The 11,848-nt window shown below is 29.2% G+C and overlaps 2 protein-coding genes across 5 annotated transcripts; one reads left to right on the top strand and one right to left on the bottom strand.

Annotated features, from left to right (window-relative positions):
- Positions 1-5,192: 5,192 nt before the first annotated feature.
- On the bottom strand, positions 5,193-6,928 carry LOC106681870 (uncharacterized). Of its 4 annotated transcripts, none has more exons than XR_010844996.1 (4): positions 6,759-6,928; positions 6,456-6,646; positions 5,798-6,367; positions 5,193-5,699 (listed from the first exon to the last, which is right to left on the bottom strand). XR_010844996.1 is itself a non-coding variant. In XM_067052930.1 (4 exons), the coding sequence occupies exons 2-4, from the start codon at positions 6,643-6,645 to the stop codon at positions 5,226-5,228; spliced, it is 1,020 nt and encodes a 339-aa protein (XP_066909031.1). In that variant the 5' UTR covers position 6,646; positions 6,759-6,925; the 3' UTR covers positions 5,193-5,225. The 4 variants fall into 4 exon arrangements, 3 of the variants coding, with proteins under 3 accessions (XP_066909031.1, XP_014277899.1, XP_014277898.1); XM_067052930.1 differs by having other exon boundaries at positions 5,193-5,991; positions 6,304-6,367; positions 6,759-6,925; XM_014422413.2 differs by having other exon boundaries at positions 5,193-6,367; positions 6,456-6,659; positions 6,759-6,926.
- A 6-nt stretch (positions 6,929-6,934) lies between these two features.
- Positions 6,935-11,848, top strand: Urm1 (Ubiquitin-related modifier 1). The gene is made up of 5 exons (XM_014422418.3): positions 6,935-7,138; positions 7,201-7,268; positions 8,269-8,350; positions 9,622-9,670; positions 11,724-11,848. Exons 1-5 carry the CDS (start codon positions 7,098-7,100, stop codon positions 11,790-11,792), a joined length of 309 nt encoding a protein of 102 aa, XP_014277904.1. The 5' UTR covers positions 6,935-7,097; the 3' UTR covers positions 11,793-11,848.

Raw genomic sequence — 11,848 nt, 5'->3', positions numbered from 1 at the left:
TTTAGTAACTCCTCAAATTCTTTAATATTTTGTATTTATTCATTTTTTAAAACTTGTACTAACCACTTCTCTTTCTATCATTTACATTTGCAAACTCTGTATGTTGTAAGAGTTTGCTAATGTAAATGATAGAAAAGTGGTTAGTACAAGTTTTAAATTTAGGAAAGAATTATATAGAAGAAATTATAGATGAGACAAAGGCAATTAGCCGGCATTTTTAAGAATTTTAAAAGAGAAAATGACAACAAAGTAAAGGTATCCTTGAAAATGACCTAAGTGGTCGAAACGTTGGAAGGTTTTAAAAAGAATAAAGTTGAGAAAAAGGATCAAAATTGTTTTTAAATATGTAATACCAGTTAGGTACGATTATAAGTTTTTTAACTAGACAGTTCACAGACCATTTTGCAAGACTTGGTTATTTTGTCTCATAGAACCTAAAAACACTATAGCAAAATTTTTCACGATTGTAATTCTTTACCTTACTATATAATCTACAAATAGATTAGTGAAAGTAATATTAACATCATGAGGATTAAAATGGGGGTTGAAGTTGCATGGTTAGATGAAGAATAATCTACCAACAAATTTCCAACATGCAGATGATAGGATTATGTTATGGCTTTGTAGGTATGAGGTCAGAGGGCTACATAAGTAGCAACCATTGGTGTTGTGCTGTCAGCATCCTTATTATTATTAATGTTATTAAACATTTTTAGTCAGCAGTAGTAAGTAGTACTTTCTGTTGATTTTGAACTTATTATTGCTACAGTGTGAGAAGGTTCTCAAATTGCACCTAGATGACTTCACTCCACTGAACTAAGGTTCCAAATGGTATGAAAATTTCAAAGGGATTCAATTCCTCCAATTAATTTCAACATCCACACCAAGTTATTATTGAAGAATGAGACATCATTAGCAACACTAAGCCAAGAAAAGCGGAAGATGATATTCAAAGCTCCACATGAAGATCCCACTCAATATTAATAAGCTCACAAAATTTAAATCATGACTGATTTTAAACAATAATTTTGGAAGATGTAAAATTTGTGTCATTTAAAAAAAAACTAAGATTTTTTAAAAAATGTTTTCTTCTTTTCACTAAACATTTCTGATTTATTTTACACAAAATCTAGAATTATTGAATGAGTAGATAAGTAAAGAATATCAAAACTGTTTCAGGTGAACCATTTTAAATGTTGAGTTTTATATCAAACAAAATTGAAATGTCAATTTTAAAATAATTCAGGTTAAATTCCATTAGACAGTCTCATCCTGTTTTTGTAACATTATAGTAAGGTTCCACTGATATATACACTATTTGATGGAGATGGCCCAGAAACATTAAATCCAAAACCCTTGGTCCTTCTCTCCGCGGTCCTGACTATAAACACAAAATGAAAAACCTGTGAAATGATAAAAACATTTATAGAATCAATAGGAACAATCCTATAATTCTATACTATTAAAAAAAAAAATTCCATAAGCTTGGTTTCACAGACTAAGATGTAGAAATATAGGGGTTGAATAGGTACCAAGTACAATTAGAGTAAAGGTTGACGACTGTGCACAGGGTGTGGCCCCTCCAACATAATAGTCTTTTCATCTTGGGTTCTTCAATACCCTCAGTGTGATCATACATTTATGTTGAGAGAATGGGCTCTGACTCATATCTTAAAAACTACCAGCAGTGACCTTCCTCACTCATTTGGGGAAGAAAAAGCAACCTTAACACTGATGAAACTGCTGCATGCAGACTTTAAAATTACTCTTCTTCTGATACAAAATTTTGGGGTGAGAACAAACCAAATATTTTAATATTCAAAAGTATAAATAGTATATCCTTCTTATTAATTGTTGTGTGAAAACTTGAAACTTAATGTTGTTTACACAACTTTAATACTGTTTATAAAACTTTATTGGAATTTTAATCATGTTCCTTGAAAAATGTCAGCAAGAAATGTGATTGAACAGAAATATCAGTAGCTACTGCATAATGTGTCAAATAGAAAAACGAACAGAACACTGTGTCATCTTCAAGAATTACAAAGTTCCTATATTGTTTTATGTAATATTTATTTCTGACGTTACCAGCTGTATTATCATTTTATTTAATTATGCATGTTATGTAACAATCTTTTTTTTATTTAAATGAAGTGGAATAAATAAGGAAATAATATCAACTCCTTGTAATGATTACCTTTGATACTTCTATTACTTTATTTTAAATTTTTCAGGCTCTTCTTGCCTGTTCTCAATAAATATAAACATTACTTCAACCTATAAATAGATCATACACATATGTCATGTATTAATTAATCAAAGTAATAACACCTTCACAATCTAGTAAAGTGTAATATGTAATTTTAAAATAAAATAATAACTATTTATAATTAATCAAAATATGCTCTAGCTGCTCCTAACATTCCTTGCAACATGTTACTAGTTTTAAAATAGTCTAATTCCTTTTGAAGTTTCAACTCCCAAATATAACTTGTATTTATTATCAAATGCTCTAAAAATAAAAATGGTAGATAGTTGAGTGATAGATGTTGAGATTACTGGTATTGGTGAGGAGAAAATGGTCAATTAAGTGGGTCCCTTTGTTTTTGTAGTTATTGCCAACTATTTTATCACCCTGTACTAACCTGAGTAGTGATGTCAAGATTCATTTTTCCGGACCATATCAAAATTAATATTAACTGACCCAGGAAGACATTAAACTCACATCATTCAACTATTTTTTTAAACTACTGCTAATTTGATAATCAAAATGATTTCTCTGAAGTCCTAGCTACTGAATCAAATAAATCATCTTTATTAATTAATAAGTAGTGTCGCTTAGAAACTTTTTTTTCAGTAAAACTTCCAAACACGACCTTGTCTAAAGATATACTGTTTCAGGCATTTATTTCATTTTACAATTAAAAACTGTTGATGTATTTTTATGATCCAATAACAGTTCAGACAATTAACAATATAGGGGAGATTGTTTATTATGACCAGAACATTATGTCCTTTAAAGTCTCACTGATTTATCATCGCGTTTAGGTAGGAGAGGAGTGGAAGGGGTAAAAAAATTCACCACTTTTCCAATGAGTTTCAAAGTAATAAAAAAAAAGGACTTCAAACTTCTAAAAATCTCATTTTATTAGTTAGATGTGATGTTTATACTATAATACATTTTAAACTTTTATATACTTGTTATAATACATAAATATATGTAACCAATATTATTATCAACTGTGAGCAATAACAAAATTACCTAAATTTGTCATAAAAAAATCTCTCTAATATATAAACAATTATTTAGTAATATTTTATTTTACATATAAGGTGGAATAATAAAAATTGAGTTAAATTGAAGAAGAATGCATTTTTTGAAGAAAAAAAAATGCAATTAAATTAATTTTTATTTTCTGCATTTGGAATACATCTAAATTACATAAAAGGAAGATCTGGGTACAGTCAAAAGAACTCGAATAGTAATAAAACTATTCGTTATTACACACAGTCAGTTAATTCAGCGATCTTCCAAGGTTTATTATTTTATTCCTTATCAAGTTCTTTTGAGCCCATCCAACCATTTTCCTCATATATACATGGTCAATCAACAATTTTCTAATAAGTAAACTACAGTTATACAATTAAATGAACAGTTGTATTATTTGTAAAATAGGGGTTTGTCCAACGCTGGGCGGACAGGGGTATCCCCCTAGTAATTTATAAGTTAAAATTCTCTATACTTATAATATATTTTTTAACTATAAAAATATCTTATAAAATTAAATAAGTTTAAAAACATAATTTAAGTATAAACAATTTCAACTTATTAACTCTTTTATGACTAAATTTAGCTAATTTTGTACAAGTTCTGTACCAACTGTGAAGAAGTTGATAATTCAAGGTAATTAGGTAACGAGTTATCAACTTCTACCTAGGTATGGAATTATAGTTGATAATAACAGTAGTTACTTATACATTAATGGATTTAAACAATTTGTAAATGGATAATTAAGTCCAAAACGTCATTATGTAGTATATGAAATTTTCTGAAGTTTAAAGGTTAAGATTGCTACTTTTTATATTACTTTAAACAGTATAATTGTATAATAATGAGTGTATGTGTATACATATATATATACCTCTTCTTTGCTTGAACAGTAGCCATCAGACAAAAACTGCTTTTGATTGTATTTAGAATTAGATGTATTATAGATGATAATATCATAGACTGTTAGTTTTTTTACAGAGGTTTTCCCATAGACTATCCTAAAGATATTAGAGTTGTTACAAATTAACTTCAGTCTATGGTACACTTATGTGGAATATTTCAAACACAAAATTAAAAAAAACTTTTTTGTCAGATATGCCTCTATCTGAATAGTAAATGTATATCTGAATATACACACAAATTTTTGGATTTGTTATCAATCCAGTACCTAGTTTGATAAGGTTTTAATTGCTGTAACCAAGTTTTTGAGAAACAAAATTACAACTTCCTATTTAAAGTTCTAACACAAATAGATCCTTAATTCTTCAACCGATGTGGGACTAAAATTTATTTGGAAGCTGAACAGCTTTGAAGCAAGTGGTTTCTAAGAAAACTGCAATTTTGTTAGAGCCTTGTTAAACCAAGGTGAGGAGTCTGGTATCATAATATAATTATAAGCCTAAAATGTGTACAACTATTAATATTAAAGCACTTGGTAAGTCAAAATAAGCTTAATCTTTACATTAACAATCGTTATAAGTATAGAGAAGAGCAAGGAAAAAGGATAAAGGCTGGTTTGCAAATGAACCAATAGTTAAATTACGAAAATCAAGTACTACTGTAACTGTATTTTAACATTATTATTTTTTTATAAGTAATCTGATAAAAATAAATGTCTGGGGAAATAATTATAATTGCACATTATAAAATCTGAAATCTTTCATAGAACAAGTAACTATTAAACAATAATACTGATTTAGGTTTATTAACATTAATAGCAATGTATAACACATTATCTTTAAGTGGAAATCATGTGATAATAGATTCCAACTTATCTATAAGTATATAATGTACATAGAGATTAAATTTATTACAGGGCTAAATTTATAGTGGGAAAAGTAACATTTATTTTATTATCTAATTTATTTAATCTATTGAAAAGGTATCTACAACTGGTAGTTTGCCATCAGGAAAAATGGTATATAAATAAAATTATATTTATTCAATAAATTAATCACAAAAAGCTTTTGATATGAACCACTTTACCATCTACAGAAATACACACACCACCGCTAATATATTGAATACTTCCTTTATTTGAGCTTGCATAAAGCATTTTACCAGTCTTCAGATTAAAAATAGAGTATCTATCGGTTCTATTATTACAAGGCCAAACAAATAAATGCTTGTGAGAAACAACATGTAAGATGGCAGGCCAAAGATTGTAAAACATATTAGGTAAGGATACATGCCACTGGATTTGTCCAGTCCTTGCACAAAGAGAGCTTACTCTATACAAATCTCGACTACTCCTTTCCAAAATATAAATGGAATCGTAACTTGAATGAAGAGTAATATCCGCAAACCTCATAACATTTTTTTCCATAAGTTTTTCACCACTCTTGATATCAAATGTTTGCAGAAGTCTTATATGTTGTCCTTTAGCAGGGTGGAGACACACAAGAGTAGTTTTATTCAAAAATACTTCCTGGGCATAATCAACAGACAGATTTAAAAGAACTTTACCACAAGGAGAATAAACTACAACAGAAGAATCTGACCACATTGTAATTAAGTTACACATACGTTTCATTTCCTGGAGTGGATCAATTTTCAAAGATTCATTTGTTTCTAAATTGAAAACATGGATAACTTTATTGCTATCTTCAAACCAAATGTAACTATTACATAGTTCCCTTATATTCAGTTCTCGGTCAAGACAGCTTTTGGCATTTATAAAACATATAACATCTTCGGTAGAATATTCTAAAATACCTGACCTTAAACAAATAGCAACATAACTAATGTGTTTTTCAGGAGTTTTTTTAAAACACAAAATAAAATTATCTCTGGAAACTAATGTGTAAATGTCATTTGTGATTAATTGAACAATACCCCGGCCAGGTAATTCTAATTCAATTATTTGTTCACAGTTTACTTTTTCTTCACATAATCGATAAACATATAATTTTTCAAGATTTGACTCGAGAGGTAAAAAGTAGTATACTACAAAGGACACTTCACCAAAAGCGATAACAGAGTTTAAACTAGAAAGAGTAACACTGAAATACTGGGCACAATCATGTTCCCACCTGTTAACTTTCCTTTTGAAAGATCTATAGATAGTTCCCCATTTGCAGAGTTGCCCATTTGAACCTAAAATAATAAAGTTTTATAGTGCAGTAAGAATTTATTAAAACAAATGTTGAACATAGGGCTGATGAACATGTATTTCTATACTTACTAGACACAGGAATGTTTGTATCAGCACTTAATAATAATTCTAATACACAATGCCTTTTCCAAAGGAAATCAGTATTAGCTAAATTATACCATTTCTTACAAACATGAAAACATTTAATAAGCTCTGGGGGTGTTAGAAATGACAAAACATGCTGACTAATTTCTTGTGGCAAATTTCCTACTATGTCCATTCTGAAAACCAAACCTATTCTTAAATTTAACTATGGGTATAAATTATTAGCACAAAAAAAACTTTCGAATCAATAAATATATCATATATAAGTAATTATTGGAACCTGCTTACTTTTTCAAGTGATGAAACGTAAAGAAATGTTAACAAGACTTTAAAACCATTCATATGTAATCACCCATTCGAAGTATACAAAATATATAGTATTATCAGTTAACACAAATAATCTGCATTAAGTAATTTCATTTTATTATCATATAAACAAGAAGCGGCGATTCCAATTGAGTGAAACCTCCCAGTTAGGTTTGACATGTGCTCATCTGCTTGTGTGGTTTTGTATTATAAAAGATCAATTATGGTATAGGTGTTGACATTATTATTATTATTTTTATTCTTTCGTTTCGTTTTAACTATATTAATGAAAGACTGGCCCAGAAATAAACAGTTTTGATCATGATGACATCTGAATGTATGCCTGTAACTTTAGAATTTGGGTAAGTTATTATTAGTTTTTATTTTTGTATTCTTGATTGAATACTAATTGTTGTTGTTTCAGAGGAGGTGCAGAACTTTTGTTTAACAATCTCAAAGAACATGAACTTCAGTTAACCAATTCCCAAAAATGTGAGTTGATTTTGTGCAGATTAAGTTGTTTGTTTGGCATATTCATGAAATTAAATTAAATTTGTTATGTTTGCCAATACATATTATGCATTGTTAGTCAAATTTTGAATACTTATTAGTAGCGCATGGTAAAAAAGTATGCTTTCTAATAAAAATTGTTACTTCATATAATGATCTGATTATGATTCTAAACTCCTGATCAAGAGTATCATATCATTATGTAAAACATCAATTTAGAGTAGAATATTTTTATTTAGGAATATCGCTAGCGTTGATTATTAATAATGTTAAAAACTTAGCAAACGTAAAGGTTTGATGCTGGTACCTCGAATCACTGCCTATATGTATCTGTCCAGTGATGCCTATCCAAACTATAATCCATAAGATCAGTTTTGATCCAATCCTCTGACCTACACTTCAGTCTAACCCTTGAACGTTTGCCCATGAGATCAGTGTTTGTTTTAATGTTTTGAGGTAACTTTTTCATGTTTTAAGGTTTTGATTTACCTTAAACAATTTTATCAAAATTTAGGAGACATGTGGGATTATTTCTCTGCTAGAACAAAAATTTAGTTACTAGTTGACAGCCGTCTCTTCACTCTGGGAATGGGCTTATTCTCACTTAGGCATATTGAGAAAATAACTAACTATTGTCAGGTGTTGAAACCTGAGTCCATAAAGTTATTCATATTTATGCGAATTATATCTGTCCTCAAGTGAAAAGGAACCATTTGGAGTTTGTTTATCCCTTTTAAGGTAGTATCCCTATTAGAAGTGTGGTACAATTAAAACAGTTACAATAATAGTATAGATTTTAATCCACAAAAATATAACGTAACACTCATGTGAGTTCATACCCAACCTCCATGTTGATTTGCAATTGTGTACTGTTAAACTACATATATACTTATTTGATTCATTTAGAACTTATTTCTCTTGAGTTTAATGTTGGTAAGCATACATTTAAATAGTGCATTTTTGATGGCATTACTTTTCACAGGGACTATAAAGGAGTTACTCATTTGGATGAAGGATAATTTGATAGCAGAAAGACCTGACCTCTTCTTTCATGGAGATTCAGTGTAAGTTATTGTAATTTTCAAATAAATTTAACTACATAATATTAATCTTTTTCCCATTGTTGGCTTAGTTGAAATCTGGTAATTTGTCAGATTGTGAAATAATTGTATTGTGAATTCCCTGGTAATTGTTAAAATATTAAAAATTTAAAGCCCTACTCAACCTCAAAGTTCAATATCAACATCACCATTAATCTTTCCCACCTCTAAATTCCGTTTTAACTCAGATTAAAAGGTAAGAGACATAATGCTACCACCTACATCTTAATCACTCATTATTATTTACGGTTTCGTTTATTATCAAGTCCAACAAATGATTTCCCACTTCAACAGTCATAATGCCTTTACTTAGAGAGTACCCTACAATTCATAAATAATAATAAATACATATAAAAATACACAAAACTATGATGATTTGGAGCTATAAACTTCAAGATGAATAGGTTTTTAGATATAGAAAAGTTAAAGTATAATACAAAGGAAATGCAAGAAGTAATAAAAACAAGGTTAAAGATACAGAAATGCTCATTATTTTTCTATTGCAAAATTACTCAGTTCACCTCTACTACTCGAAAACCTAAAAGTAAGATCAATCAAAACTATTATGCTTCCTGCAGTTCTTAGTGGACAGTACTTACTTTAAGCGAAGAAAAATCCCTCAACGTATTTATTGCATAGAAATATTTGTTCTGAAAATTTAGAATACTAAATTGCATGTTATGGATCTGCAAAATATCAATTAAGTAGTAATTTTGTGACTATTAAAAATTGTTGTTGGATAAAGTCAATAATAAAATCTAAAAAGCAATCAGTGCTGTCATCATAGTGAAAATTTACGAAGTTTTAAGGTGATAATCTCTGTATCTCTTTACAATACCAGATTTAATACAATTTTTTAAAACTAATTTCATGCTCTTTGATTAAGTAAGGCATAATATTTTTTCAAAAATATGGTTGTTCCCCATTTTTACTAACTGTCACTCACTTTTATTTGATCAGTAATCACAATGAGCAAGTAAGCCAGTTGAAATTTTTTAAAATACAAAAAAAAATTTCAAAAAATACTTCCACGTTTTTACGACCCCTTCAATGTTTATACTGAATTTTCCAATCACATGAATGTGAATTGTAACTATTACAATATATATACTGGATTCAGTCTTATTTGATCCTACTATCCAATAACTTTATTTATGAATATAGTTTATTGTATACTTGTATGTTATTTTGGAATTATTAATTATTTTTTTATTATACTTTTTTTCTTATTTTAGACGACCAGGGATCCTTGTATTAGTTAATGAGACAGATTGGGAATTAATGGTATGTATAAGCTTAATTTAGTGCTATGTTTTCTAACTTTTAATGATTAATTAATTAATTAATATGGATATGTTGCTAAATTTTATGACCTCTCGTGGATGTAAATCTTCTGAGTTCTTTACCATTAGTCTGCCACATTCATTTTTCTTTTTTATTTACATTGCTTTTTAATTGGTTTTGCATCCATATTCATAGTTATTATAATGAAGAGAAGATAGTTCACCGTGGATAATATATATGAAGAGAAGATGGTTGGGGTGCGATCAGAAATAACTCCAATAAGTTGTAAAAACCTTTTAATAGTGCCAACGTTTCGGCCAGAATTCCTAGCGTTCATCAGGGCTAAGAACAAAGAATAAGATAATAACCAAGTAATACAAGAAAAAATAAATAAAAAGAGAAAATATAAACAGAATGATTAAAGTAAATAATTGTACAGAATGATTAAAGTGAATAATTGTTCAGAATGATTAAAGTAAATAATTGTACAGAATGAAAATTAATAAAAATAAAAATAATCTTATCTCAGAAATAAAATCTTTATTTTTATTATGTACAATTATTTACTTTAATCATTCTGTTTATATATTCTCTTTTAATTTATTACTTTTTTTTTTTTTCATTGGTTGTTATCTTGTTCTTTGTTCTTAGTCCTGATGAAGGCTAGAAATTCTGGCTGTAATTTTAGCACTATTAAATAAATTTTTTAAACTTTTTTCTTACCACATCCCAACCATCTTCTGTTCACATAATTATTATAATTTTAGATTCTTGCCTAATTAAGGAAGAAGATTTATTATTTTATGTTTTACTGAAGTTATTCAAGAAATGTGTTTGTTTAATTCTGTATTGAGTCTCCTTAGTAAAAAAAAAAAAATATTAAAAAGGTTATTACTCACAATTTCTCAGCATCCAATTATTCTCCCTAAATTATTATTTACTTACTGTGTAATAATTCAGAGGAAGTCTCTATAAGGGATGTTCAAAGTAAAGATTATTAGAAGGGAGAGAATCAAAATGGGATAATAGTAACGTTTGAGGAATGAAACTCGACCACAATCAGCAGTGGGCTAAGAGTGCTAAGAGAACCTAAGGTGCTGCAAGATATAGTGATCACAAGTAGAGGCAGAAAAGTGATGGGTATCCCTTTTCCAACAGTACTCTTCCTGGATCGCACTATACTTGGCCCTCTGATGCATGGTACCTCATACTTTATACTGAAGAACTGAGTTCTGGTAATCCTACAGCTTTTTTTAGGTGGTATTGTAGAGATGCCATAGTAAAGGTGGTTGGATCGGACAAATGGCCTCACTAATCTTCAGCTTGAGCCAAATAGAAAGCTGTGGTAATGTTAGTAGATGCTATGCGATTTCAGCCAGGACAGCTTCAGCTCTTATCTGATAAGACTGGAGAAGCTGAAATACCTGTTTAGTGTAACATCAAAAGAGAGGATGGAGTTTAATACTTCTTGAGTGCATCTACGATAGATGTCAATGCTTCCTGGGCTAGAGTGAAGGACTAACATGGTCTGGTGCTGGAGGCATTGATCCCAATATTTTCAATTAAACAAACACACAGATCATTTTACGAGACTCAGTTATAACCAATATAGACTCAGGGGAGCTAGAAACTTGTATGTCTGTTGAAGACTCAGAAAAAAAAATTATTTATGATCGAAATGCTTTCTTTTACTATATATTTCATTTATAGGTAATAGAGGCCATTTATAGCTATGGGAGCTTAGGCATTTACCTTAGCAATCTTGTAACGGCAGTGGTGCCAGTTCGAATATGGCCTGGAAGGTTGACTTTCATTTCATGGTGGTTCTATGGAATGAAAGCGTGTTCCTCCCCCTACTCTGGTTAGAATAGATTAGTTACCTGTAGTTATACCAATAGTCCTGATTATAGTAACAAATTCATGGGTTGGTTAGAGCGTTAAAATATTTAATACAACCACCCTGATAATTTATTTATATCTAATTCAATTATAAGGCTATCTAATTTTTAAGGTTTTCTCAGTAAATATTCATATTTTCATTCAAATGTTTCAGGGGGAACTGGAGTACGAAATTCAAAGGAAAGATAAAATAATGTTTATTTCTACTCTACATGGTGGTTAAAGTCTTTTAATGTGTACATTAATTTGCCTTTATTTTTATATTATTTATTTTTTTTT

The sequence above is a fragment of the Halyomorpha halys genome, unplaced genomic scaffold (assembly GCF_000696795.3).
Source record: "Halyomorpha halys isolate HHAL.00 unplaced genomic scaffold, Hhal_1.1 Scaffold372.1, whole genome shotgun sequence".
NCBI classification, from domain to species: domain Eukaryota; kingdom Metazoa; phylum Arthropoda; class Insecta; order Hemiptera; family Pentatomidae; genus Halyomorpha; species Halyomorpha halys.
This window is presented reverse-complemented; position numbering and strand designations above follow the sequence as displayed.

Coding starts and splice junctions, on each gene's coding strand:
- LOC106681870 (XM_014422413.2), bottom strand. CDS start 6,645: ATGGACATAGTAGGAAATTTGCCACAAGAAATTAGTCAGCATGTTTTG. Junction 6,368..6,455: donor TACAAACATTCCTGTGTCTA/GTAAGTATAGAA, acceptor TTATTATTTTAG/GTTCAAATGGGCAACTCTGC.
- Urm1 (XM_014422418.3), top strand. CDS start 7,098: ATGATGACATCTGAATGTATGCCTGTAACTTTAGAATTTGG. Junction 7,139..7,200: donor CCTGTAACTTTAGAATTTGG/GTAAGTTATTAT, acceptor TTGTTGTTTCAG/AGGAGGTGCAGAACTTTTGT. Junction 7,269..8,268: donor GTTAACCAATTCCCAAAAAT/GTGAGTTGATTT, acceptor TACTTTTCACAG/GGACTATAAAGGAGTTACTC.